Source organism: Lynx canadensis, chromosome C2 (genome assembly GCF_007474595.2).
Source record: "Lynx canadensis isolate LIC74 chromosome C2, mLynCan4.pri.v2, whole genome shotgun sequence".
NCBI classification, from domain to species: Eukaryota; Metazoa; Chordata; class Mammalia; order Carnivora; family Felidae; genus Lynx; species Lynx canadensis.
The window spans coordinates 45,734,565-45,762,308 of NC_044311.2; the positions used below are offsets into that span (position 1 = coordinate 45,734,565).

Here is a 27,744-nt window from a genome sequence, read left to right on the forward strand (position 1 = left end):
CGCCTGGGTGGCGCAGTCGGTTAAGCGTCCGACTTCAGCCAGGTCATGATCTCGCGGTCCGTGAGTTCGAGCCCCGCGTCGGGCTCTGGGCTGATGGCTCAGAGCCTGGAGCCTGTTTCCGATTCTGTGTCTCCCTCTCTCTCTGCCCCTCCCCCGTTCATGCTCTGTCTCTCTCTGTCCCAAAAATAAATAAACGTTGGGAAAAAAAAAAAAAAAAAAAAAGATTGAGCACAGAGTGGTATACCTGATGAGTACCTGATGGAGTGATTTTCTTTTCCCCCTTGTGACCAAAAAATTGCCTGAAATTTTCATGGCCTATTGAAGACCCCAATCCAGAATGTGCAATGAAACTGAGAGGATGGGGTGCCCCTCCTTGAATCTTCTGGGGCAGGAGGAGGAGCAGTCACCCTAGAAGAAGTAGGGGTGCTTCTTCTGGAAGAAGGGTGGGCTGGAGGGGAGCTGACCTTCTCTGAGAGGGGACAATGCTGTTGGAGGGGATTCGAGCCTTACTAGTAATCGTGCATCTTTGACTTCCCCTTCCTTGGTTCAGGAGCAGGCCTCTCCAGTCTGCCTTCCATATTTATACATCTTTAATTAGATATCAAAATATCACTTTGCAGAAAAACAGAAATACAAACCAAGCAACCACTGTAAAAATTCCCATAGTTTCTTTGCTAAAGACAAACTGTCTTGGCTCTGAACCCTCCCTGTGGCCCTTTCTTTCCTGTAAGCTTACCCTGTTTGCTCTGATTTGATCCGTTATGTGTCTCCACATTTCAGAGGGAATCTGTTGGTTGCTGGGGCTAGAATGGGGGATTGTTGTAATATCATGCTTCACTGATAACTAGGCCCTCATATGTTTGTACTTGAAGATCATTTCCTTGGGTTATATTCTCAGAATAATTGGAGCAAATGATCTGAACATTTTTAAGACTGTTGTTAGATAGTAGGAATTACCTTCTAAGGGAATTGCCAAGTTTTATTCCTAAAAAGTAGCATGTGAGACTATATCTAGTGCCTAGAAAAGGGGCTAGCAGTGGTAGGTATTCAGGACATAATTACTGATGTGTAAGTAAATGAATGAGACTGCTGCCTGTCTCATGGTACTCTTTTTCAGTGTGGCTTTTTTCCCAGATTAAAAAAAAATTTTGTTTTTTAACGTTTATTTTTGAGAGAGAGACAGAGCATGAGTGTGGGAGGGGCAGAGAGAGAGAGGGAGACACAGAATCCCAAGCAGGCTCCAGGCTCTGAGCTGTCAGCACAGGCAGGGCCTGACGCGGGCCTCGAACTCATGAGCTGCGAGACCATGACCTGGGCTGAAGTGAGACTCTTAACTGACTAAGCCACCCAGGCGCCCCTCCTAGATTTTTTTTTTTTAATTTTTTTTTAGTGTTTATTTATTTTTGAGAAAGAGAGGGAGACAGAGTGCAAGTGGGGGGAGGGGCAGAGAGAGAGGGAGACACAGAATCTGAAACAGACTCCAGGCTCTGAGCTGTCAGCACAGAGCCAGATGTGGGGCTCGAACACATGAACTGCGAGATCATGACCTGAGCCAAAGTCGGACGCTCAACCAACTGAGCCACCCAGGCACCCCCTAGATTTTTAACTTTTTGTAGCCTTCCTATATTTGCTAACTAACCAGTAGTCCTCTGCTCTAATTCCTTGAACTACACCTGTGTTTGCCACTTTTTATGTGCTTGTTTAAAACTGCTTTGAAGTAATTTCCTATTTGCTGCTGTAGTGTGTTATCAGAAATTTAGTGGCTGAAAACAACCCAAATTTATTCTCTTGAGTTGTGGAGGTAATGATCGTACTGGGCCCTAATCAGCCTGTCCTTCAGGCTGCATTCCTAGGGAGGCTCTAGGGGAGAATCTGTGTCCTCCTGTTAACCCAGCCTCTCCTTCCCTGGAAAGCACTTCTGTGATTACATTGGTTCCACACAATAATCTGGGGTAATTCCTCCTCTCAACTCCTGGAGCCACAGAGTCCTTTTGGTCCTTTAGGGTAACGTACTCACATGTCCTGGCTTTGGGATATGGATATCTTTGGGGGTGGGGGACATTATTCTATCTCCCACATATTTGTTTCTCCTTTTGTTAATCTCGGTTTTGAAATTTAACTCCTTATGCAAGATTCTTCCCGAAAGCCACTTTCTAAAAGGAAGTATTTAATAATTCCCCTCAATCTTCTGTCTCTGCTCCTGTTAAATGTCGACTTTCTGAGATAATTTTCCTTTTTCGTGCATCCAGATTATTTGTATTCATTTATGTCTGTCCCACTTAATTGCCATTTCATTGAAGGCAGGGACTGTAGTTCATATCTTGAACTCCTAAATTTCCCCAAGTTTTTGCCTTTGAGTTATTGTGTGTTAAAGCAATATTTATTAAATTTCACTTAGCAAACAATTATTGTTTGAAAGAAATGGAGCTTAATATTTTTAGAGATTTGTTGGTAGGGTGAGAATGTGTTTCAATTTACATATTTAAAATCATGATGTCCTATTGACAGTTATTTGAATTAATTTGTAAGATAGCATCTGGCAAACAAATGGGAACGATCTTCTTTTTTTTTTTTTAAATTTTTTTTTTTTCAACGTTTATTTTATTTTTGGGACAGAGAGAGACAGAGCATGAACGGGGGAGGGGCAGAGAGAGAGGGAGACACAGAATCGGAAACAGGCTCCAGGCTCTGAGCCATCAGCCCAGAGCCTGACGCGGGGCTCGAACTCAGGGACCGCGAGATCGTGACCTGGCTGAAGTCGGACGCTTAACCGACTGCGCCACCCAGGCGCCCCAAAATGGGAACGATCTTCTAATTTTCTAAAAGTTGATTGATGCAGAGCAGTTGGGGGCGGGGTGCGAGGATCTGCGTGTCAGGAACATGAGCCATAGATGTTTCTTTGTGTGCACGTTGAGTGTGTCTGATGGGATATACCCAGGAACTGGTGGTTAGAGTTAAATAGGCAGAATATCCTCCCTTTTTTTTTTTTTTTTTTTTTTGATAGTGGAATCTAGAAAAGGCCTCTTGTTAAAAACCACTTAGGGGCGCCTGGGTGGCGCAGTCGGTTGAGCGTCTGACTTCAGCCAGGTCACGATCTCGCGGTCCGTGAGTTCGAGCCCCGCGTCGGGCTCTGGGCTGATGGCTCGGAGCCTGGAGCCTGTTTCCGATTCTGTGTCTCCCTCTCTCTCTGCCCCTCCCCCGTTCATGCTCTGTCTCTCTCTGTCCCAAAAATAAATTAAAAAAACGTTGAAAAAAAAAATTAAAAAAAAAAAAACCACTTAAAATGAGAACCAAAACTACATAATAATTAGTAGGGGGGTGGAGGGAGAGTTTTGAGTGGGAAATTATCTTGAAAAATGATAAAATTATCAGAATGTATCTTATAACTAATAATTTCTTAATAATAAAGAACTAATGAAGTATAGTATGCCCCAAATACATAAGTATATAATTATTCATAGAGCAGGGACAGTGTGCTTTCAAATGGGTATAATGTGACCTGATTTTCCAGGATGATCTTCTGAGAAGTTGGTAGTAAAACATCTTTTGTAACATCCTACTGGTTTTTTTTTTTTTTTAAATAGGCCCAGAACCTCTTGGAAAGACTGGCATTATTTGGCAGTCTATTGGACATTCCTAAAGGAGTGGGCTTGGCACTCATTGAATCTGGCCAGTATCAGAAAATACTTACTGGTTGAAAATAGATTATAGGTGTAATTGATGGGAGTACAAGAAAGTTTCTATAATAAAATTTTATATTTCAAAAACCTAAATCCTTGGATTTTCTTAGCACACTATTCACTTAATTCCTAAAATCTACACGTTGAGACCACAGCTCTGGCAGGCAGACTGCAGGCCCTTCTGTCTCCAACTTAGGATCTCAGATGTCTGTAAGGTGAGACTGATGGATACTCGTTGCCTATGAAATAATGGAAGGTGCAGGCAGCCGGACTTAATTACTTCCTCCTTTGTGTTGTCAAACATTTTTTTATAAAAATGTTTATTTACCTACTTATTTATTTACTTATGTAACCTCCACATCCATTGTGGGGCTTGAACTCACAACCTTGAGGTTAAGAGTCACAGCTCTTCTGACTGAGGCAGCCAGGTCTCAGGTTTTGCAGCTTTGATATAGCTGTCTTTTCTGTTTTTTTGTTTTTGTTTTTTCTAGAAGCTACCATGGGTACTTAATAAGTGCTTTTGCAAGTGAATTAACTCCTTCCTGGGGCTTATTTTTTAGCACATTACCCCAAACCAGTGGTCATATGTGAATATGTTAAAAAGAAGTGTTTTCCTGGGGCGCCAGGGTGGCTCAGTTGGTTAAGCCTCCGACTTTGGCTCAGGTCATGATCTCACAGCTTGTGAGTTCAAGCCCCGCGTCGCGCTCTGTGCCGACAGCTCAGAGCCTGGAGCCTGCTTCACATTCTGTGTCTCCCTCTCTCTGTGCCCCTAACCCACTTGCATTCTATCTCTGTCTCTCTCAAAAATAAACAAACATTAAAAAAAAAATTAAAAAAAAAGTGTTTTCCTTTATGTGTGCAATTCTGTGCATCTCTAGGTCAAGCAGAGCCTGCTACTTAGGTGAGTCATTTATTCTTTTGTAGCCTATTTTCATCTTATTTTAGTGATGCAGAAGAAAATTTTAAAACTTTATGAATGTGGATATGATGCACATTACTGACTAGATTGATTTATTAAAAACTGATGGGAGTTTTTTTTCGGTAACCCCTTTTCTCAATAATTGAAATGTAAGCATGTGGTGCTTCACTGAATTTATTTTGATATTTTTACTTTTCTCTGGATTAGACTGAATCCAGGCAGACATTCCCTCTAGTTTGCTTTCTTTTTTAAATGTTATGTTCAATCTTGATATATTTTAATCGAATTATTTCTCTTGTGTTAAATGAAGAGACCGAGAGATGCTTTTGAGATCTGTCTTAGATAAAATTTCTTTGGTATGAGTCAACATGGGTTTAGCCAAATTTAGGGTAGATGACTAAGAATCTTGTAATAAACTGATCTTCATGATCTGAATTGTGGGGTAATATCTACCATCTGACTAGGGATTCTTATCCTGGGATTCTTGAGTTTCTTCTCAGAGTCCATGACTTTCTGAAAAATTGTGCTAGGTTTATGTGAGTGTATGTATGCATGTTTTTCCTGGGGGTGTGTTTATAGCTATTCGAATCTTTTTTTTTTTTTTTTAATTTTTTTTTCAACGTTTTTATTTATTTTTGGGACAGAGAGAGACAGAGCATGAACGGGGGAGGGGCAGAGAGAGAGGGAGACACAGAATCGGAAACAGGCTCCAGGCTCTGAGCCATCAGCCCAGAGCGTGACGTGGGGCTCGAACTCACGGACCGTGAGATCGTGACCTGGATGAAGTCGGACGCTTAACTGACTGCGCCACCCAGGCGCCCCTAGCTATTCGAATCTTAATTGAGCTTATGGATTCTTTAAAAAAAAATTTTTTTTTTAATGTTTATTTATTTTTGAGACAGAGAGAGACAGAGCATGAACAGGGGAGGGTCAGAGAGAGAGAGGGAGACACAGAATCTGAAACAGGCTCCAGGCTCTGAGCTGTCAGCACAGAGCCTGATGCGGGGCTCAAACTCGCGACTGCGAGATCATGACCTGAGCCGAAGTCGGTCGCCCAACCGACTGAGCCACCCAGGCGCCCTGAGCTTATGGATTCTAAAGTTAAGAACTTCTCACGTAACACATAATGCCAATACTGCAATTATTTAACTCTTCTGGCATAGTGTTTGTAGAATTGCACAAATATTAGACACTTGAAATTGATGTTCCATTGGTTGGCTTGGATCCTCTGAAAGGTTGCATAAAATGATGGTTCATCTTCCCAACTTGCCTCCTCCTGCCTGTCCTTAATTCATGTAACATAAGTCCCTGTGATCCTCAGTCTGTGGTACCCATTTCTAGGCCTTGGTAACAACAGCACGTAGTTCCTGTGGCGGTGCTGGCCCTACGTAGACCCAGGATATACTATCCCCCATTAGCCGTGTCTGCATTAATTTTTGTTCCTTTTTGATGCGTGGGTGTCATTTTTCATGTTTATCTTTTCTAATGCAGTGAGTCTTTGGTTAGCATTCCAGCCTTGTTGGAGTGGGTGGTGTGATGAACCGGCATGTTAGGATTAGGTACTGAGGGAGTCTGTGAGTGTGAAAGTGGGAGAGGGTAAACGGTGGAGGGGGTGCTTGGCATTGGTAACCTCTGCTCTTGACTTTCAGTGGTCCGTTTCCTTTCCTCCTGGCTTTGATGTTCTGGAGGATCAGTGGAGCTAGGTTACGATCCTGTATCAATGAAGGCATATACAAGGAGACACGAATTCTCTTGAAGTCATCCTGGATTCGACTGTTCCAGTAACTGGTTTCCTTCCTTGTCACTGAAGTGTTACTCTTTATACTTGAACTGAAAACGATTTAGGAACGCTTTCTAAAATGACTGTACTAAAATACAAGAAAGCTTTAAAGCTTTAAACATGCCAGGGCTCGCATCCCGTCCTTGGGTGAATGCTGCATGTCACATGGCTGCTGCCCTCTTCTCTTGGTTGTAGGTCGCCCCCAACGATGAAGCTGTGGTGACCTTGCTGTGTGAATGGGCGGTGAGCTGCAAACGGTCAGGCAAGCACAGGGCCATGGCTGTGGCAAAACTCTTGGAGAAGAGGCAGGCGGAAATCGAAGCAGAGGTAGGTTCGCTTTTGTTTCTGTTGTCAGATGCCATCATTTAAAAATAACTGTTCTGGGGAGGATTCTTTTTTTGTTTTGTTTTTTTAATACTCCTTATGTTTTGTTTTTGTTTTTTTTCCCCTCTTCAAGGAAAAAGGGAGAATGTTTGTACTTTCACCTAAAGACTACATACAAGATCCCTCTAAGTTGATGAAACCAATAATTTGTATTCTGGACTAGTTTAAAACTGTACCTTTTTTTTTTTTGCCTTTTTTTTTTTTTTTAAATTTTTTTTTCAACGTTTTTTATTTATTTTTGGGACAGAGAGAGACAGAGCATGAACGGGGGAGGGGCAGAGAGAGAGGGAGACACAGAATCGGAAACAGGCTCCAGGGTCTGAGCCATCAGCCCAGAGCCCGACACGGGGCTCAAACTCACGGACCGCGAGATCGTGACCTGGCTGAAGTCGGATGCTTAACCGACTGCGCCACCCAGGCGCCCCGCCTTTTTTTTTTTTTAATATAAATTTTAAAGTGAGTGAGCAGAGGAGAGGAGCTGAGGGGAAGAGAGAGAGTGAGAATCAGTGTGGAGCCCGATGCAGAGCTCAGTCCCATGACCCTGGGATCATGACCTGAGCTGAAATCAAGTCAGGTGCTCAACTGGCTGAGCCACCTAAGTGCCCCTAAAATTGTATCTTTTATTTATTTATTTTAGTGTTTATTTATTTGGGGGGGGTGGGGTAGACAGAGAGTCCCAAGCTGGCTCTGCACTATCAGTGCAGAGCCCAATGTGGGGCTTGATCCCACGAACTGTGAGATGATGACCTGAGCTGAAATTGGGTCAGATGCCTAACTGACTGATCCACCCTGAAATTGTATCTTTTAAAATAAAACTTTAACATCTGATTTAGAACAAAGACATCTCCCTTGATGAGGTTAAGGTACACATGCACATATATACATTTATATGTATACACACACACAAATATATATAATATACACCAACTTTTGTGAATTTTTTTTTTTATATATATTTTTCAGAGAGAGGGAGACAGAGTGCAAGTAGGGTAGGGACAGAGAGAGAGGGAGAGACAGAATCTGAAGCAGGCTCCAGGCTCCGAGCTGTCAGCGCAGAGCCTGATACGGGGCTCGAACTCACGAATAGTGAGATTATAACCTGAGCCGAAGTTGATGCTTAACTGACTGAGCCATCAGGTGTCCCAACTTTTGTGAATTTTAAAGCCATGTAATATTTTGGTCGATCTGGAAACATTTCTTTGGGGCAGTTCTGATTTTCAGATTACAGATACCAATTTGTGTTAGTTTTGAGATTGTATTCTGGTCCCAGAGAGAGCAATTAAAGCCTCGGAAGTAGATTATAAAGGGGGGAAAAAAACCAAAGCTAACTTGACAAACATTAGCTTGTGCTGAAGGGGAAAAAATTTAAGCGAGTCTTCTTATCTGCCAGTGAGATCTGGAGGGACAGCCAGGAGAAGCCGTGCACGTGGTCTGAGTGGGCCCCCCCGCTGCATCGGTGTCTCCTCTGGGCTCCTTGGCTCGTCCTCCGCCTTGTTCTTCACAGCAGCCAGAGCAGTCTTTGCAGCCTGGAAGCAGATCACGTTGTTCCCTTACTCATATTCCTGATGGCTCCTTACCGCGTCCGCAGAGCCTTGCACGGGCCTCCCCTGCCTGCGTTTCCCACCTCATTTCGTGCATTTCTCCCCTGGGTCACAGCTGCAGCCACCTTGGCTGCCCTGTGGCTCCAGCACACCAAACCAGCTTCTGCTTTGGGGACTTTGTCCCACTGCTCCTCCTGGGTGGCACCCTCTGCTCCCTGAGTTCTACATGGCCAGTTCCTTTCTGCCCTTCCTCTTGCAGGAAGTGTCTCTTTCTAGCATTCCTGCCTCAACACATGTCATCTCCTCAGGAAGATCCTCTGTCACCCACCCTCGGGCACGCTTTCTCATATCACTCGGTTTCACTCTGTTTCTCATATCACTCTGTTTCATTGGCTTATTGTTTAAAAGCCAGCCTATCACCTTCTACAATGTAAGCTTGACCATAAGGACCTTGCCCACCCTGTTCACTGTCTTGTCCTTGGCACCCAGAACAGTGTTCAGTGCACAGCAGATGCTCTAAAGGTGTTGTATGAACAGATGAGAACTTAGCTGGCTCTCTCTTACTGATAATAGTGCCATATCCTGTGAAGCTGAAATAGGAAGAATATTTCCATGGTCATTTCTCTCCTCTTGCTGGGAAAGCACTGTTCACTAAATATAAAGGATCACATTGTTCAAGCTGGGGCTTGAAGATACTGGTGTTGAGGTGTGAAACTCATGGCCCATTTTACAACGTGCAGATTAGGGAAGGTGTTTCATTGCTTTTTTCTATGAATAGATGGACTTTTCTACAGTGAATTGCAATGGTCAGACTTGAGTAACTGAGGTTGAATTTCTCAAATTTAGTTTACCCTTCTTCCAGCGTGTTCTAGAATGAGCATATACACGTGTGCACACGCACACACAGTTGCTTTCAGAAGAGGCTTCCACAGATTACTTTGTAATTTTAATAGGTGTAAATGTATCCACATCTAAAGAATGTATTCTTTCAGAGATGTTTAAGATAATTGATTGCCAGGGTTGTCTAGGTGGCTCAGTTGGTTAAACATCCGACTTTGGCTCAGGTCATGATCTCATGGTTTGTGAGTTTGGGCCCCTAATTGAGCTCTGTGCTGACAGCTCAGAGCCTGGAGCCTGCTTCAGATTCTGTGTCTCCCTCTCTCTCTGCCCCTCCCCTGGTTGCACTCTGTCTCTTTTGCTCTTTCTCAAAAATAAATAAACATTAAAAAAAAAAAAAGATAATTGATATCTATTGAACATCACCAGTTTCAGAATTTGGTGAAGAGAGGATGGATTAGAGAAGTAATATCTTAATGAAATAATATATTAAGAAATAGATAATGAAAGTGGGAAGGTTGAAGGGATATTGAAAAGAATAGAAAACAGGGTTCTGATTCTTTTTCACTGGTTTCTTTTCTGGTCTTCTAGTAAGTTCTGTCTTGGATGTAGAAGTTAGGGAGCTTTCCTTAGATAGGTTTCTTGAACTATGGAGATTCCACGGGTTCTAAGAGATCTTAATTGGTGATGTGATGAGTGAAAGAAATGTATCAGAGGAGTTCTCCTAGCTCTGTCATTTGACACCACACTTCCCAACACTCCCGAAGACAATCGTAAACACACTCTACTAGTAAAAACAAACACAAAAATATTAAACTCAGTATACATGCCCAAATGTTTCTCAGAGGGGGTATATACAGTTAACTATATGAGCTGTTTAAAAATGACAGCCCCAAATGATTTTAGCAGTTTTGCATAGGGATAACGAGTAGCTTATTGTAGTATGCTGTGTATTCAGTAGGTATTTATACCACGTGGTGCAGACTTTGTAATTCACATCAATAATATTTTTCATGGGTGTCCTTTGGAATCATTTCAGTTGATCTGGGGGTAGTTGTCCCTCACTTTCATTTAAAAATTTTTTAATGTTTATTTATTTTTGAAAGACAGTGTGTGAGTGGGGAAGGAGTAGAGAGAGAGGGAGACACAGAATCTGAAGCAGGCTCCAGGCTCTGTGCTGTCAGCACAGAGACCCATGCGGGCTCAAACCCAGGAACCATGAGGTCATGACCTGAGCTGAAGTCAGACCCTTAACCAGCTGAGCCACCTAGGTGTCCCTAGTTGTCCCTCACTTTCAGAAATTATATTTACCTGTGATGCATAGCCCTCAAATAAAGTACAGAAATCTCAATTAATTCTGCATGTTTTTTTCTGAGAATTTAACTGTTAATAAAAAACTGACAAATTCATGATCCATTGTGACTACATTGTCCTCCAAAATTAACTATGTTTGTTTATTTTTAATCTTAGAGATGTGGTGAATCAGAGGTCTTGGATGAGAAGGAGTCCATTTCTTCAGCCTCTCTTGCTGGATCTAGTTTGCCTGTTTTCCAGAATGTGCTACTAAGGTTTTTAGATACACAGGCCCCCTCATTATGTAAGTAAAGTTCTTTGCTTCTAGATCTTAAACAAGAAATTGACCAGTTTTGGGGAATTAATGCTTCTTTTTTTTCCTAGCTTACATCATAATCAAAAGTTCTTGGTGCTGAATATAATGTATATCTTACTGCGCAAAATTTTGTTGTGTGTTTTTAATGGAGACTTCTATGCAGTTTTAAAATCAAGTGAGCTTCAAAGATTTAAAAATTTCTAGAGTTTCAAAAATTTAAAAATGAGTCCCCTCATTGTCTAATTAATATTTGGTGGTCTAGTTTTCCCTTTCTAGATCTTTCTTACCAAACAAGAGGAACTATGGTCTTGTGATGTTTCGCTATCTAATCACTATTGTGATTACGAGTTTTCTGTTTTTGCTTAGTTTTCAAAATAATCTGATTTTCTACATTTCTAATAAGAAAATAAAAGTACTTTGTATCCAAGTCCTTGATACAAGGAAATAATTTGTACATATGGTTGGCTGCTTGCCTACACTTTATGGGTTGTTCTGTCAACTCCCGTTCTTCCTTTTTTTTTTTTTTTTTTTTATTTTTTAAAGTTTATGTATTTATTTTTGAGAGGTGGGGAGGGGCAGAGAGAGGAGGAGAGATAGAATCCTAAGCCGGCTTCACGCTCTCAGTGCAGAGCTTGATATGTGAGGCTTCATCTCACGAACTTTCAGATCACGACCTGAGTCAAAATCAAGAGTCAGGCATTTCATCAACTGAGCCACCTAGGTGCCCTATCATCTCCCATTCTTCTATCTTTTATTCTGTTGTTCATGGGGAGTTGAGGGTTTGGGAATTACAAACCCAGTGGGTTTATACAGTAAGTGCACACTTAAAAAAATTGTTTATGCATGTTAAGAGGGCTTGATCTTATTCTGAGGCTTTTGTGTGACAAAGTACAGCGGGGAGGGTCTTAGGGTGGATAGTGATGAAACAACAAAAATGGCACAAGGAAATGTGGTAGGGGTGGGAAGGACAGGTTTGTGGTGAAGAAGGAGGTAAAATAACAAGAAACAGTATTACTTTCCATTCCTCTCAGAAAGTCCTTGGTTTGGTTGAATGATACTTTGGGCTGAGGTTCTTTTAGTTAGTTGGTGGCTGTTGTGGGCTAGAGGGAGAGCAAGAGCCAGAGAGATACTGGTGGTTGGGAAGTAGGGGGCAACAGTGAAACATGGAAAAGGAAGCAGAAAAATGCAGGGACGGAAGAGATCCTGGAGAGTAGAAAATAGATCGCTGGGAATGGATGTTAGCTTCTCTAACTTATCTTGTATCCTGGGGGAGAAAGATACACATTTGCCCTTCGTGCCCTTTATCCTGTCCTCACTCCTGTTGGTTCTTTGGGAAGACCTTTCTCCTGTGCCTTTGCTTGTTCTAGATCTGGTTTCCTGCTGTCAGAGAAAGCTGTGCTTCTCTTCTGTCATTGTTGTTTGTCATTGACTTCGGTGGTGGACAGCAGCAAATGCTTAGGCTTCAGTTTTAGGGAGCGAGCTTCATGTTGCCTAGATTTTGTTTGTCTTTGTTGGTGTTTGTGAGTGCGATGGCACCACAGACTGAGTGCTGAAGGATTGTTCTTAACCTTTTTTAGTCTCTGTCGAGGGTACAAAGTTGTAGAATGCAACTGCAATATTAAGTTATCACGTGAGTTAAATAGACTGGCTATGAATTGAGCAAGACTGCAGAGCTCCATCTTTATGCCCTTCTTTTTTATTCCATCTTCCCCTTTTTTTTTTTTTCCAGTAGATCCCACTCACTGTTATTTTCAGGTACCTTTTCAGTTGTTACGTTGTGAAGTTTTTGAAAAAGTGTGCACACACGTCATGAATATATCGACACCCTCAAGCTATAAAAATAGTCATGAGCTGTTTCAGTAGTAAAACCAGAGGAAAGCAGTTTAGCTCTGCTTCCCTCCCGCCCACCCCATGTGTACCTGAAATTTTGTGTTTGTATTAATTGAATGGTTATTCATTTGCCAAGGACCACTATCTTTAAATTTGAACTTGAGCTTAGCACATTGGATATTGTTTTTTAATTACAGGGGGACAATCAAAACCCCCGTGCCAGTTTTGCACAACTGCTTCTGTCTCATAGTAAATTTTCCAATAAATGTTTCACTGTGTTAAAAAAAAAAAATGTATGAAAATATTGTTAAGCCTTCCTGTTTGGTGGGTTTTTTTGTTTGTTTGTTTGTTTTTTTTTTTCCTGCCAGGTCAGGGAGACAATTATTGATTTGTTTCTTTATAGCGGATCCAAACAGTGAATGTGAAAAAGTAGAATTTGTGAATTTGGTGCTGCTCTTCTGTGAGTTCATCCGACACGATGTCTTCTCCCATGATGCGTACATGTGTACCCTCATATCTCGGGGAGACTTGTCAGTCAGCGCCTCGACTCGGCCGCGATCGCCAGCAGGAGAAAATGTAGATGAGCACTATCCAAAGGACCATGACATGAAAATGGAGGTATGCCCCTGGGAGTGGTGCCCCAAACCCGAAAACCACACTCAGCTGGGCAACTAGTTTCACAAGGATTGTTTGGTGGTGGAAGGGTGATTACATTTTACTTGCATTCTCCCATTACAGAACTTGTTTATCTCTACCCCAAACTTGTGGAGAAAAAAAACAAAACAAAAAACAACATTGGATTATAATTGATACATTCCAGAAGTTTCTTCTGGATACTCTAAAACTATTAATGAAAAGGTTTGACAGTCCGTAACATTTTTTTACTGGACAGGAATTTAATACTTCCAATTTTATGTGTTTCTAAATTCCAGTTTCCTTGAATGTTGTGGCTTAAAATCAGATTTGTTTTGGTCCCATTAGAAGGAGCATCTTTAACCCCAATTCATTCATTGTTTCTGTCTCTGATACAAAATGGGAATTCTGTTTTGATCATAACACATATTTTCATTTAAATTAACAACTTTATCTCTCAAATGTTGCGGAATTTTTTTTTTCAACAAATTATAATACTGTGAGTATGACTTTTATCATTTTCTGCCGGTTTCTGGTGTTTTGGACATCATTCCAGATACTTAAAGAAGTTTTCAAGGCAGAAAACATGAAGGTGGTGATGAGAAAGAGTAGAAAATGGTGAGAGATTGTGACAGTTCCTTAAAATCAAGCTTCAAATTGGTTCTGTGGGAGTTTAAGCATAATGAAAATATTATGGTATTTTTAAAACTGTGGTTATCCTTGTAAAGACCTGATGTTAGAATTGCATGTGTGAATTCATAGTTTGTGCTCTTAAGATTTGGTGCTCAAATGGTGCAGGAATTAAAAAAAAAAAAAATCATTTCCTTAATGTAAACACCATTGTTTCCGAATTTAACCACAGTAGAAGTTTAAAGGCTAAAAACTAAAGTTACTGTACCTGTTGATGCTTCATCTATGTTTCTGCTTTTTCTTTTCTATTCTTAGATGTCCAGGTATCTTGTATCTTGGGTATACTTAGATTTTTCTAAGTACAGTTGGTGAGCATGTGACTGGAAATAGCCCAAAGGAGGGACGTTATGGCCAATTTGATTTTTAATTAGGAAGTTTGTGTGCTTTTTCCTTCAAGTATCATGGAAGTTAAATCTTTTTTTTTATCATGAGGATAAAGAATGTGACTTTGTAAAAACAGTGAATGTCTTAAAACTTCTCTTTTTTGGGAAAAGTAGATACTAGGGAGAGAAAAGACATAGGATGGTTAAAAAATCATTGTCATATTTTAGCTTTAGTTCGTAATGAACTACAAAATTTACAGTGCAACTTTCTTTCTCTGGCAATTATCAGGAACAGACTATTATGGCGCATATGGGCATTGACTCAGGAACTACTAATATTTTTGATGAAGTAGACAAGAATGACTTTAAAACTGACTTTGGTTCGGAGTTTCCAGTAGGTTCAACCTTCAAATTCTTATTGACTATTAACCCCTCCTCCCCGCCTGCACCCCAGCTTGTCTCCATCCTTCGTTCCTTGACCCATGTCCTGGAATGACCTGTGTACTTGTGATGTAAATGTGCTCATTCCATACTCCTTTCTAGTGTACAGTTACTCATCTTGTGATTGTCTCATTTCAGCTCATTCATAGTTTTGGTTGCATCGCCTCCTTTGTGAATTATAACATTCTGTCCTCCTGGCTGACTGTCTTTTCTCTTTTGTTCATTTTGAGACCATTGTATCTGAGGAATACATGAAGATAGTAGTTTCATCGTGACAGTCCTTGTTGACTTGCTATGTATGTGTTCAGTTTCTAAATAATAGCTTTCCTAGCTCTGGACTTGTTATACTTCTTCAACCATATCTCAGTATGGTTATAGTATTTTCTTCCTCATGGATCCAAATGAAGTCCTTTATAAAAAATCATACTGTTTGGGGTATATACTAAAAGCTTTATTATTCATTAGTTTATTTTTTAAACTTATTTATTTTGAGAGAGAGAGAGTGTGTGTGCACACAAGTGAGAGACTGAGGGAGGAGCAGAGAGAGAAGGTGAGAGAGAGAGAATCCCAAGCAGGCTCAGCTCTGAGCCAAGTCTGATGTGGGACTTGAACTCACCAACTGTGGGATCATGACCTGAGGTGAAATCAAGATTCAGACACTTAACCATAACCAACTGAGCCACCGAGGCGCCCCACTGTTATTCATTAGTGTTGTTAATTATTTCTTTGTGTACGTTTTTGTGGGAGATTTACCCTTATGAGGAAACATTTAACCTTGAAGTCCAATGTTAACTCTGGCCCTCTGGAGAGTGCAGCTCTGAACAGTTCTTACATGTGTGTGGTTGTCACTTTCTTATCTGCAAAATGGGGCATGATGTTGATGGTCTCCTTTGGATCTGAATACGAGTTTTGTGGAAATTAACAAAACTTATTTATATATTTTCTTAGTGTTTAAATAAGGAAAAGATAGTGTATGAATGTCGTGTGTGTGAAGTTCTGGCATGTAGCGCTGTGTTGTGCTGCTGTCTTTCATTTACAATCTCCAACATTTGTTTTACATGACTTAGATTTTTTCTCCCATGCCTGGAGAATCCTGTGAGAATGCCAACCCTTCCTTGGGCAGAAGAATGTCGGTTAATGGTGAGAAGTTGCTTAAGAGAGAAAAACCCAGGGAGTTGATTTTTCCATCTAATTATGACCTTCTGCGGCACCTGCAGTATGCAACACATTTCCCCATACCTCTGGTAAGTCATTGCTTCCATCAGTTGGCACCCTGATTGTTCCATTATGGGATCATTAGCCATTGATTATTCCATTGTGTGCCTCCATAACACATATGAAAGGAGGTGAGTTTTTGCATTTACTGCTTCTTTCGTTATAATTACAATTGTATAGCACACATACGGATGTAGTTTAAATTTGTGATGTGATACTACTAGCTAGCTAGATTTAATGGAATTTTCTAGGTTACTATCCTTTTATCAAGAGCATTTGAGTCACTGTAAATGATGTCTAAATGTGTTTTCCTATTTTTTGAAACTTCATTTACTAGTAGTTCTTATGTGCGTTGTATTGTGCTAGGTACTTGTGGTATTATACAGATGAATGAGAATTGGGGGCATAGGAAAGATGAATAAGATAGGAGGGAGACACATATAAAATGATCAACACTAAAATGAGTGCAGTGATTGAGTGAAACCACATGTGCCCTCTGGAAGATAAACCATTTGACATTCTTGGGTCTCTTCCACTCTCAGAGAATAAGTATTAAAGGGGAGAGAGAACATCCGATTGAGAAATGGGTTAAGGCTTCATAGAAGAGGTTGTATATGACATGGACTTGGGTTTTGATCTGTTGAATTTAAGAATTGATAGCATATGAGAAATACTTGGGAAATTTAGTGTTGGACTCAGAACTTGTGATTTGCATTTTGCTGAAGGGGAACAACATCGGTTTCTTGATATTCATAAAAATTGGGCCCAAATCTAAATGTGTTTATATTCTTAAATTACTGTTTTTTCTCCTGGAATTTTAAGTGAAATGTTAATGAGTCATTCTTTCATTGAGCACTAATAATATAATAATAATTATTATTATTTTAACAAGTGTAATTTTGAGGAATGTATACTGTTAGCTTCTGGATACCTTTGAGGAATTTTGATCTGCAAACTAAACATTTTTTTTTTTTAAGTTTATTTTGAGAGAGAGAGAGAGAGAGACACCACATGTGTAAGTCGGGGAGCGGCAGAGAGAAAGAGAGAGAGAGAATCCCAAGCAGGCTCTGCATTGTCAGCACAGAGCCTGATGCAAAGCTTGAGCTCAGGAATTTCGAGATCATGACCTGAGCCAAAGTTGGATGCTTAACCAACTGAGCCACCCAGGCACCCCTAAATAGTTTAATTTTTAATTTTTGTTGTTATTTTGGAACTTTCAAAATCACTACACCTATATATATTTTTATTACAATTTTTCTGTCCAGAGCTATGTCAAAAGTTGCCACAATTCTTTCTTGCACATCACTGGCTGAATACATTTTTTAGCTGTTACCTGTATACATCACTCATTTTCAACATAATGGAATAATCTCACTGTTCATTTAGAACAATAGAAGGGGTGGCCTGATAGTTTAGAGATGTGTCCTGAAGAGTTTATGGATGAACTATTACAGTGCCTGGAATTTGCTTTAAAAATAGTTGGGAGTCAAGGCAGTATATGGAAGTCTGGAGTTTGGTTAACCGTTAATGCACCAATGTTAATTTCCTACTTTTGGCAAATGTGTCATGGTTACATGAGGCATTAACGTTAGGGCGAACTGCATGAAAGGTATATGGGAACTTTCTGTACCATCTGTCTACCTTTTCTATAAATCTTAAAGTATTCCAAACTAAAAAGTTAATTTAAATATAAGGGCGAGGGGTAATAGAGCAGATATGACAAAATGATGAAAATGGCTGAAACTAGTTGAAGATTCTGTTTCTCTCTTGGGTAAGTGGAGCTTTGCTGGCCTTCCTCTTCCTTGCATCTGGGCATGCAGTACACTACCCAAACATGGACATCTTTATTCTGTTGTTCATGTAATCCTTGGCTGCACAGTCATTCCCACCATGTAACATTCTAAAGACTGTCCACTTCCTTAGAGGAAGGAGCATGAATGATTTCCAGTGATTACGTCTCTCATGATGGATTATGATAGAATTCAATTGTAATGCATTCATACAAGAACTGCTAGAAAATTGATATCATTGGATACAGTTTATTAATAGCTTTCCATCACCAGTTGCCCTAGACTTCCCTTTACTGTGTCATTTATAATAAAATATTAGTAAGGGGAAAATGAACATATATGCTAATATGAGATTGACATTAGGAATGCTGTACAGAGTCTGGTTCTCTTAATAAAAAGGGAAAGTTTGACTAACTTATTATGCATGTGAGGAAAATATAAGAATGTGCTGGGGAAAAAAAAATTGTGTGCCTCCTCCCTCCAGCCCCCGATCTTGAAGATGTGGCCCTAGTGAGTGACGACTAAGGAGAGAAGACTACTAGGGCCTTGAGTAAAAGATTCAGGAAAAGAATCTAGTAGTTGTATGTAGGACTATATGAATGATGTCTTGATCTGCCATCACCATTCTACCAGCCTGTAACATAATTGTGTCCTTTACACCTTATGTCAGATAGGTGGAATATTGAAATTGTACACAGCTAACTAGAATTTGTAGAATTTGTCCAGCACTTACCATGTTAGAAGGGTAACAGACATTTTCTTTTGTGCATTTTCTCATTTATTATTCTCTTCAAAATCCGGGAATATTGAAATTGTACACAGGAATTGTCTTGGGTTCAAGCTTCAGAAAATAATTCCTCTCAATTCGGTACTAAAAATAGCCCCGGAATGAAACCTGTTTTGTTAGCTTCCAGGAACACCATTTCTTTCTTTCTTTTTTTGTTTTTGTTTTTAACATAAATGGGAAAGTTTATTAAAGCGAAAGTACACTTTTGAGATGTGAGAGTGGGCGAGCTCTCTGTCTCTCGAGAGTGCTGCCAGGAACACCATTTATTAATCACCGCAGCTAGTACAAATGTATTACCAATTGTTGTAAAAGTTGGGCTTTTGCTCTTGAAATGAGAAAAAAAACCCCACATAGTCTCAAGTCTGGTTATCTAAACTTTTCAATCTTCTTTTTCCTAAATCTTTTATTTAATACCATCTATTGAATTCTTTCTGCATTACTTGCAGTCTAGAGAATTTGATCTAAGGATTGTGACCCTGAGAGCTAGAGTCACCCATTCTTTAAACTGTTGGCCCCACGTGAGGTCAGTCTCAGACATGGCACCAGTCAGCCCAGCACGTGTTGTGTTCATAAGAAGGCCTTGCTATGTGGATCTGGCATGTCTATTTTAAGGCCATTTGACTAGTGCTGTTTTTCCGTACCTTTGATGTGAGTTTCTAGTTCCAAAACAGTAGTTTCAGCAGTTAGTATAGTTTAACACCGTGCTTGGAAATGTTGTAGGGTAATATTTCATGTTACTACAAAATGAAAAAAAGAAGTCACTGAAGTTGTCATCGCTAACATTAGAAAATCTTTATAATCTATGAGAAAATGAGTATATATAGTACATCGAAAACTCTCCATGTATTTTCAAGCCTTTTTCGAAATAAACAGTTTTAGTTATTGTTTTAGAAAAACCATTAGATCTTAAAAATTGGAGTAGTGAGCTAGATGATGGACTAAAAATAAATCAGGACAAGTGGTTTCATGTAAAGATCAGCTGGATTTTATTTAGTATGATCTAAATGGTTTTAAATCGTGTTGCCAAAGGGCTTTCTGGCATCTTACATGGAGATCATTTTGCATATTTCTATCAAGAAGTCAGTTCCCAATATTCAAATGAATACTTCATGAATGACTCTTAGTCTGTGTCATAAAACTTCTTTAGGTTTCAAGGATAATGCAAGGTGTTGTGTTGGTTCAGCAGTACTTTTTAGGTTTTTTGTTTTGTTTTTGTATGAACGTGGTTTAAGCACCACAAGGGTGCTGCTCGATTTACATTTAGAAACAGTTTCTGAGTAAAGCAGGCCACATATGGTAACTGTCTTTTACTTAGGCTATCTTTTCTCTTTCCCAGTACTTACTGTCACTGAGACAGGAAGTGATAGCATGAAAAATCCCATATTTTATGCACTGCTCTCACCACTTGATTTTTCTTTTGGAGTCTTGGTCTCCTTATGTGAAGCAAAAGTCTTGGTGACTTTTAGGCGGAATGCTTTTGAGAGATGGTAGTACAGGATAGGATCAAAACACAGGTTCGACACTGCCAGGAGCAGCGTGGCCTCTTTGGCTTTGAAGAGTGAAATCCTGGTTGGGCAGTCAGATATTACTTCTGTCTGGCTGAGGGTGTATGGGATTCGGACAATGTGATATGGAACAAAGCATATGATGTAGCCTGTAGTCACTAAAAGTATGTTGATGAGGGCCCTTTTCACATATAGATAATTTTCATTATCTTTGTTTCTGTAGAGTTGTCGAATTACAAGGCAGTTAGATATTAAAATGATGGCTGAGAAATTTAAAAATATTGCTACACATATGAAATTGGTCAACAAATGCCAGTTTCTTCCAAACTCCTTTTTGAATTCCATGCATCCCACATTTGGCTTCTCCTCGATGTCTTTGATGGGAATTATCATGTTGGGCACCATTATAAGAAGGACCATTAGCCACACCACGGTCGATATCATTTTGGCAAATCCAGGTTCTTGTATCCGATAAATCTTAGAGCTGTACGTCAACTGAAGACAACGATCAATACTGACAAATGCTAAGAAGATAATTGATAAGTACATATTAATGTAGATGAGGCAGGCTGTCACTTGGCAGTGAAATATCTTCAGCTTCCAGGGTGCCACACCCAAGTCAACAACGATTTTCACTGGTAATGCCAGAGTGAGCAGGAAATCAGCTGTAAGCAAGTTAATTAAGTATATGCTTACACACCTGTGATTTGTGTTGTTCTGTATGAAAGCCCAGGTTGCAAAACCACTTCCGATAATTCCAACAAGAAAAACTAAATAAAAAAAATAGGTGAACGGCTCCAGACCTGTGTAAACTGGGCAGAAGAGAGAACTGTTTGTCATCTTGAGGGAAAGGAAGGATGACTCTTCAAAAAAAAAAAAAAAAAATCCGAAGAATCTGTTTAAAAAAATGGCAGGGACGTTAGTAATTAAAATTAGCGACTATTTTCTGTTAAAACATCTATATTCACAATGCTAGGTTACAATTTTTCTAATTCTTATAGGAAATTTTATTGGTGAACTTACTAGATTGTGTGGACTGGTGGGAACATCTGAGATTATGAGGAAGCCTGGGTTTTCCATGGTGTGATTTCATGATTTTGGAATTCCCATGTATGTTTGTTTGCTTCTAGAAGGGATTTTCGTTAAGAAGTTATTTTTATTTATTTTCATAAAGAGACTAATGATTTAAGTTTATTTTCAGAAAGCAAGTGAGCGTGAGTGACTGGGAGCACAAGCAAGGGAGGGGCAGAGAGAGGGATAAAGAGAGAATCCCAAGCAGGCTCTGCATTGTCTGTATGGAGCCCTGTGAGGTGGGGGTGGTGGGCTACAACTCATGAACTGCGAGATCATGACCTGAGCCGAAATACAGAGTCAGTCTCTTAACTGACTGAGCTGCCCAGGCATCCCTTAAGATTTTATTTTTGAGTAACTTCGACACCCAACATGGGGCTCAAACTCACAACCCTGAGATCAAGAGTTGTTCACTTTACCAATCAAGCCGGTCAGGTGCCCCTAGAAGGGATATTTTTGACATCACACTTTTGTATTCAGGTAGTTCTTTTGCTGCCAGTTGTGTTGGAAGTTAGTTTGCAGAGGAGGTAAGTGAACTGAAATTCTGAGAAACAAAGAAAGGAAATGAAGGTAACATTGTTTGGTTGTGGCTGAGCCTGGAGAGGTTTCACTGAGCTTCCTGGCCTGCTTTTTTTTTCGTAAATTGACAAGAGCTCTTCATGCTGGAGGAATGTAGGCTGAGAGGGGAAGTAATGGGTGACAGAAAATTGTACTGAAATTTAGAGGGAGTAGGCCCTTCATTGTGTCATCTACTAGAACATTTTCACAGTCAAAATTGCATTTCATTTTTCTTTTTAGCAGAAAGAGTTGAAGGGTTAGAGTCTGGTCTTGATGCTTATTCCTTCCTTTTCCCTCACTCAGTTTCCTAATGACATAGACCTTGTGATGTCCACTGTGTAGCCACATGGGACTATTGAGCACTTGAAACGTGGCCATTTCAGATTGACACGTGCTGTGAATGCAAAATACACACTGGGTTTTAAAGATGTTTTAGGAGATATTATAAAAAACATTACAAGTAGTAAAATTTCACTATTGTATACAAATAGTACAGTTAATAAAATCTCAATATTTTTATATTCAGCATATGTTGAGATGGTATTTTTGATGTATTAGGTTAAGTATGTTATTAAAATTAATTTCTCCTGTTTATTTTTGTTTTTGTAATGCAGGTATTAGATCATTCTAAAGTATCTTTTCTGGTTTGTGTCCTAGTTCTATTAAACCGTGCTTGTATGGATGTTTCTGTGTCAGTGCTTTTTTTAAAAAAATATTTTTAATGTTTGTTTATTCTTGAGACAGAGCATGAGCGGATGAGAGGCAGAGAGAGAGGGAGACACAGAATCAGAAGCAGGCTCCAGGCTCCAGGCTCTGAGCTGTCAGCATAGAGCCTGATATAGGGCTCGAACTCATGGACTGCAAGATCATGACCTGAGCAGAAGTCAGATGCTTAACCTATTAAGCCATCCAGGCACCCGTCTGTCAGTATTTTTGAGAAATTAGACCATGGATGTATTTTAAAGGCTTCTAGAACAAGAATATATGATCATTGGTTACAAAATTTTCAAGGAGAAGCTCAGTTATGTTAGCATGAAAACATCTATCATACTTGAGTGTTTTCTTTTTTCTTTCATTGTAGGGTTTGAAAAGTGTAGGACATGTTCTTAGGACCGTTGTGATTGACACTGATAATGCTGAAATCATGACGTATTCCCTCCACATTCCTGGAGGGAATTGTTCCTCCTCCTGGAACAATTGGAGGTTGATAAGTGCAAGTTAAACCATTTGGGCTTCATTTACTCCCTCTGACCTGATCGAAATTAATGCTCTTAGTGCCATAGGTACATCTCTCTAGTGCTGATTCTGGTGTGCATGCTCCTCATACATAGTAAACACCTGCCTTTTGTTTCAAAGACCAGAAGATTTTGTGTTTTAGCAGAAAAAAAAAAGATACACAACTTCTTAAAAATAGCAAATAATAAGTACAGTGGCTAAAAAGTCCAAATAAGCCCATTCTCTGAAACCTCCATTTAAAAGTAAAACAACAGAGGTGCCGGGGAGGCTCAGTCAGTTGGGCATCCAACTCTTGATTTTGGCTCAGGTCATTATCTTATGGTTTGTGAGATTGAGCCCCACATTGGACTCTGACAGCATGGAGCCTGCTTGGAATTCTCTCCCTCAAAAAAAAAAAAAAAAAAAGGTAAAAAAACAAAAATTTTTGAAGTCTTTCTGATCCTTAATTCTCCTAATTATTTAATGATCCACTGTGTACATCTTGGGATGAAACAATCTACAAGCAGACTGACAAGGCAGATAGATGTATATGAAACTTTATAAAATGTCATTTAAAAGGGTACGTGTCCTTCTTCTTTTCCTACTTGCCATAGGACTTCAGAGTTCATGGATAATTCATTCTGTACTAAACTCAGTGAAAATAATTGAGTACTTACTTGTGTCTGGTACTGAGCTAAGTATTTTACCTTTCATCATTCCTGTCATGTTGGTGTTATTATCCCTACTTTACATATGAGAATACTGAGGCACAACAAGGTCAAGTAACACCCAGGGTTATATAGCTGTTAAATTATAGACCCAGGATTCTAACTCAGAAGTCTGATCTCACGATCTCGCGGTCCGTGAGTTCGAGCCCCGCGTCAGGCTCTGGGCTGATGGCTCAGAGCCTGGAGCCTGTTTCCGATTCTGTGTCTCCCTCTCTCTCTGCCCCTCCCCCGTTCATGCTCTGTCTCTCTCTGTCCCAAAAATAAATAAAAACGTTGAAAAAAAAAAAGAAGTCTGATCTCAGAAGCTATGTTCAAAACTACTCTAGAACTCTCAATAAGAGTAATGATGATGCTAGTGATGATGATAATGACTATTATTATCGAGCCAGCCTTACTAAGTGCTTACTATGTGGCAGGAACTCTATTTTAAGCAATTTTCATATAAAAGAGCAGAAATAAAATATCGTTCTTAACTTTTTCCCTGAATACTAATAAAGGAAATTTAGACTTTAAGTATTTTGATGTTTCTTTTTACTATATATACATACACACACACACACCATATATATACACACACACTATATTTATATTTATACTTAAAAAACAAACCTACATTCTATATTTTAAATCTAAACCTCCCTTACTTTCAAATTTCCTATGACCTAGCTGCTTCAAGCCATCCCTACAGTCTTTATCCCAATTCTCTAGATGTGTGGGATCGCTACTCTGTGACCTGCTCCTTCTTGCCTTTGTACTTTTAGTTGTGATAAAATTTGGGGGATCATAGGACTTTAAGGATGGAGGGAACCTTTAATGATAGCGTCTAGTCCAAGTCCCAGATCAGTTGAGGACACTGAGTTCTGACACTTGGGTATTGCTCAGGGTTTTCCAGCTTGTGAGAACAGGCTAGAATCTGACCATGTTGCTCATATTCTAGGCTTTCTGCCCTTATCCTTGCTATGTCCAAATCCTTCCTACCTTAAAATGCCTGGAGTAAGTTCTTCATGTCTGCAGTCTCCTACAGGCTTCACTGGCTTCTTAGGACTCTGATATTTCTTTTTTAATTTTATTTTTTTAAATTTACATCCAAATTAGCATATAGTGCAACAATGATTTCAGGAGTGGATTCCTTAATGCCCCTTACCCATTTAAGCCCATCCCCCTTCCCACAACCCCTCCAGTAACCCTCTGTTTGTTCTCCATATTTAAGAGTCTCTTCTGTTTTGTCCCCATCCCTGTTTTTATATTATTTTTGTTTCCCTTCCCTTAGGTTCATCTGTTTTGTCTCTTAAAGTCCTCATATGAGTGAAGTCATATGATATTTGTCTTTCTCTGACTAATTTTGCTTAGCATAATACCCTCCAGTTCCATCCATGTAGTTGCAGATGGCAAGGACTCTAATTTTTGATAGTAACCGTTTATTTGAACCTTGGCACTCTGAGCATCCTTTCCTTCTCTGGGTCCCAAGCTTTGTCTTTGTCTCTGTCTCCCACCTTTGCTCATTATTCCTTTACCGGGTGTTAGGATTTTGGCTTATGCTCTTGTATTTCAAATGTTATAACATTTTTTTAAAAAAAAAATTTTTTTTAAAGCGTTCCTGTTGCTAATACGATTTATATAAAAAAGTTTCATTTCATAGATGAATATATTAATATTCTCTGTAACTAGAACTGGCCATCTACCCATACTGCCTATGGGTAATTTATTTAAAAATAATTAGAGTGTAACTATTTATTTGATGATGCTGGAGAATCACATGCTTTGTACTTGGTTTTCATGAACCTCAGTCTAGATTGCAGTGAAAAACACATGTTGTCATTTAAAAGTTTTGGTACATTGATTAGAGGTCTAATTATACTATAATAACATTCTGTGTTATTTATCACAAATTAGAAAACCAGGCGCTTGATAATTATTTCATAAACCAATTATTTACTCTGTGGAAATTTGAGGTATGCAGAGGTACTACAGCAAAGAAAAGATTTCAAGTGGCTCCTTTGTTTAGATAAAGTGCCCATTGCTTAGAAAATAAATAAACTCATTACATTTTTTAAAAAATGAATGTCACAATAGAACGTTCTTGAAATTACCTATTATAATGTTTGCGGAGGAAAGTCCTTTTAAGACCCGTTGTACCCTGTTGTAAAGCCTACAACATGGCGTTTGTCCATCATAAAATGTAATGTTGACTTACTGAATAGTTATGTTCACCTGTAGGTAAGTATTCAGTTTTGTATAAATTAAACTTTTTTTTTTTTTTTTTTTGAGAGGGATGGCTGGGGTCATCAGATAGAGGAAAGTTCATAGCGAGAATCTATTTAGAGTTTAATAATGGGTGCCTTCTTACACAGCAGCCTTATTATATGTAGGCATTTCCAACTTACACGTTTTAAGCTTTGAAAATCATAGCTTCCCTTTCTACCAAAAGATACTTGAACATACCGAGTATTTAAAGAGACCTACCTGGGGGGATACTCTCTGAGCCACTGCAGGCTCCTTGCAGGTCTTCACAGAAGCATGAGCTTTTGGCCTGGCCTCAGCAGTAGCAGCTTCATTGCGCGAACGTTGGCTGTACTAAAAATTTCCTTTCCTTTTCGTGTGGTTTTAAAGTGTTGCATATTGACGTAGATGAAGCTGTGGTTTGTAAATAGTTTAACTCTATGAAAGTCTCCCAAAGAGGTTCTTGTCAATTTTGTGTATGCTTTCTGAAGCAATTCAGATTTGTGTATTCTGCTAGAGGAAAGATTTTTACTTGTCCATTGTAGTACCTGTCAGTTTTTTGTTTTTTTTTTCTTAAGCACCCAAGATGTGTTTTCCATCATAATGATATGAAAGAACATCACTTTTTGTGCCTTGAAAGGGGCTATAAGTTAAATATATTAGATCTTGAAGCCAAATTTCTGATACTCATCAGCCTTTGGAAGTTAATTGTAGTTGGGATTAAAACAATTGTAGTTGGGATTCTGCTGAGACATTTATTAATAAACAACAAAAAGATGTCATATGACATAGTCTGTTAAAGTTCATGTTTTATTTTTTGGTCATTGTAGAAAAATCTGGAAATAAACAGAAGAAGAAAATTATATGCACAGAGATAATTAATGTTAAAATTTTTGGTATGTAAATTGACACAAATTTTGGTACAGATTTAAAAATTCTATGTGTATGTACACCCATCTAATGCGTTATTATATTGTGCATACTGTTGTATGGTTTAATTTTTTCATTCGAGGATATACTGGATCTGTTTTTCTAAGTTAAAAGAGTAGGCCTGCCAGGAGCAGTTGTCAGTTTGGGCCCAACAGCTTAATGCATTGAGACAGGTATTTAGTAATCAGTACATTGTATGTAATGGGACCTTCCTGTGCATTTCCTGTGCATTTAAATTGTTTGGTTAGATGCTTATTCTGCTTGTGGTGAGCACGTGCTCACTGAGTGTCGGAATGGAACTCAGCGTGGTGAGGGACCTAAAAAAAAGTCACTATCTCATCCACATCATCAAGTGGCTTTGCTAGGTTATCTGCTTTGAATAAAGGTGGGTTTTGAGCTCATATGTCAACCTTATTTTCTGGAGCTCTAAGTCTGCTCGTCCAAAGTTGATTTGTAAGTGCAAAGCCATTTCTTCATCAGTTAGGGTCTGATTTTCTAGTGTTGCTTTATTGCTCTGGTAGTTGCTTTGATTTTGTCTCTTTTTCTCCTAATTATTAGTTTTCCAGATTAAAAAAAAAAAGAAAAAAGAAAAAGAAACCTCTCCAGAATCCAAAATGAATCCCTTTCGGTATTCACTTTCAAAAAGAAAAGATCTCTCAAGATACTAAATGAGATGTTAAGTTAGAGAATTTGGGGAGAGTTTAAGGGAACTTTTGAAACAAAACAACAAACCACAACAATGTAAGGATGCTTATGATGATAGTGGCTATTTGTCTCACATTTTCTGGTGTTTTTCCAAATTCATGTAGTGCTAATAACGATGATTAATATGAATATCAGTAATAATTATTACCACTGTCATTATCATAATCACTTTGCAAAAGAAAACTTTTTACATGTATTCACTTATAAATCAAATGAAAAAATCCTACATCTTAAGAACCAACGTTAACTTTCATCATAACAGTGCTGGGAAATAATCCGTCTTTTATGATTTGTGTTCAATGTTGTTGGATAGGACTCACTGAAAATACACGTCAGAAAAGGCGCCCTTGCAG

At 39.2% G+C, this 27,744-nt stretch overlaps 2 protein-coding genes across 3 annotated transcripts in view; one reads left to right on the forward strand and one right to left on the reverse strand.

The window, feature by feature from the left end:
• MED12L (mediator complex subunit 12L) overlaps positions 1-27,744 on the forward strand; it is a 338,860-nt gene that overhangs the window by 91,066 nt on the left and 220,050 nt on the right. Inside the window, 4 exon segments of the mRNA XM_030330501.1 lie at positions 6,575-6,706; positions 10,612-10,738; positions 12,984-13,198; positions 15,735-15,911. Of these exon segments, the coding sequence (XP_030186361.1) occupies positions 6,575-6,706; positions 10,612-10,738; positions 12,984-13,198; positions 15,735-15,911 (651 nt within the window).
• GPR171 (G protein-coupled receptor 171) lies at positions 19,422-26,120 on the reverse strand. 2 transcript variants are annotated; one of them, XM_030330498.1, is made up of 3 exons: positions 26,000-26,120; positions 20,988-21,090; positions 19,422-20,859 (listed from the first exon to the last, which is right to left on the reverse strand). In XM_030330498.1, the coding sequence occupies exon 3, from the start codon at positions 20,802-20,804 to the stop codon at positions 19,845-19,847; it is 960 nt and encodes a 319-aa protein (XP_030186358.1). In that variant the 5' UTR covers positions 20,805-20,859; positions 20,988-21,090; positions 26,000-26,120; the 3' UTR covers positions 19,422-19,844. The 2 variants fall into 2 exon arrangements, with proteins under 2 accessions (XP_030186358.1, XP_030186357.1); XM_030330497.1 differs by lacking the exon at positions 20,988-21,090.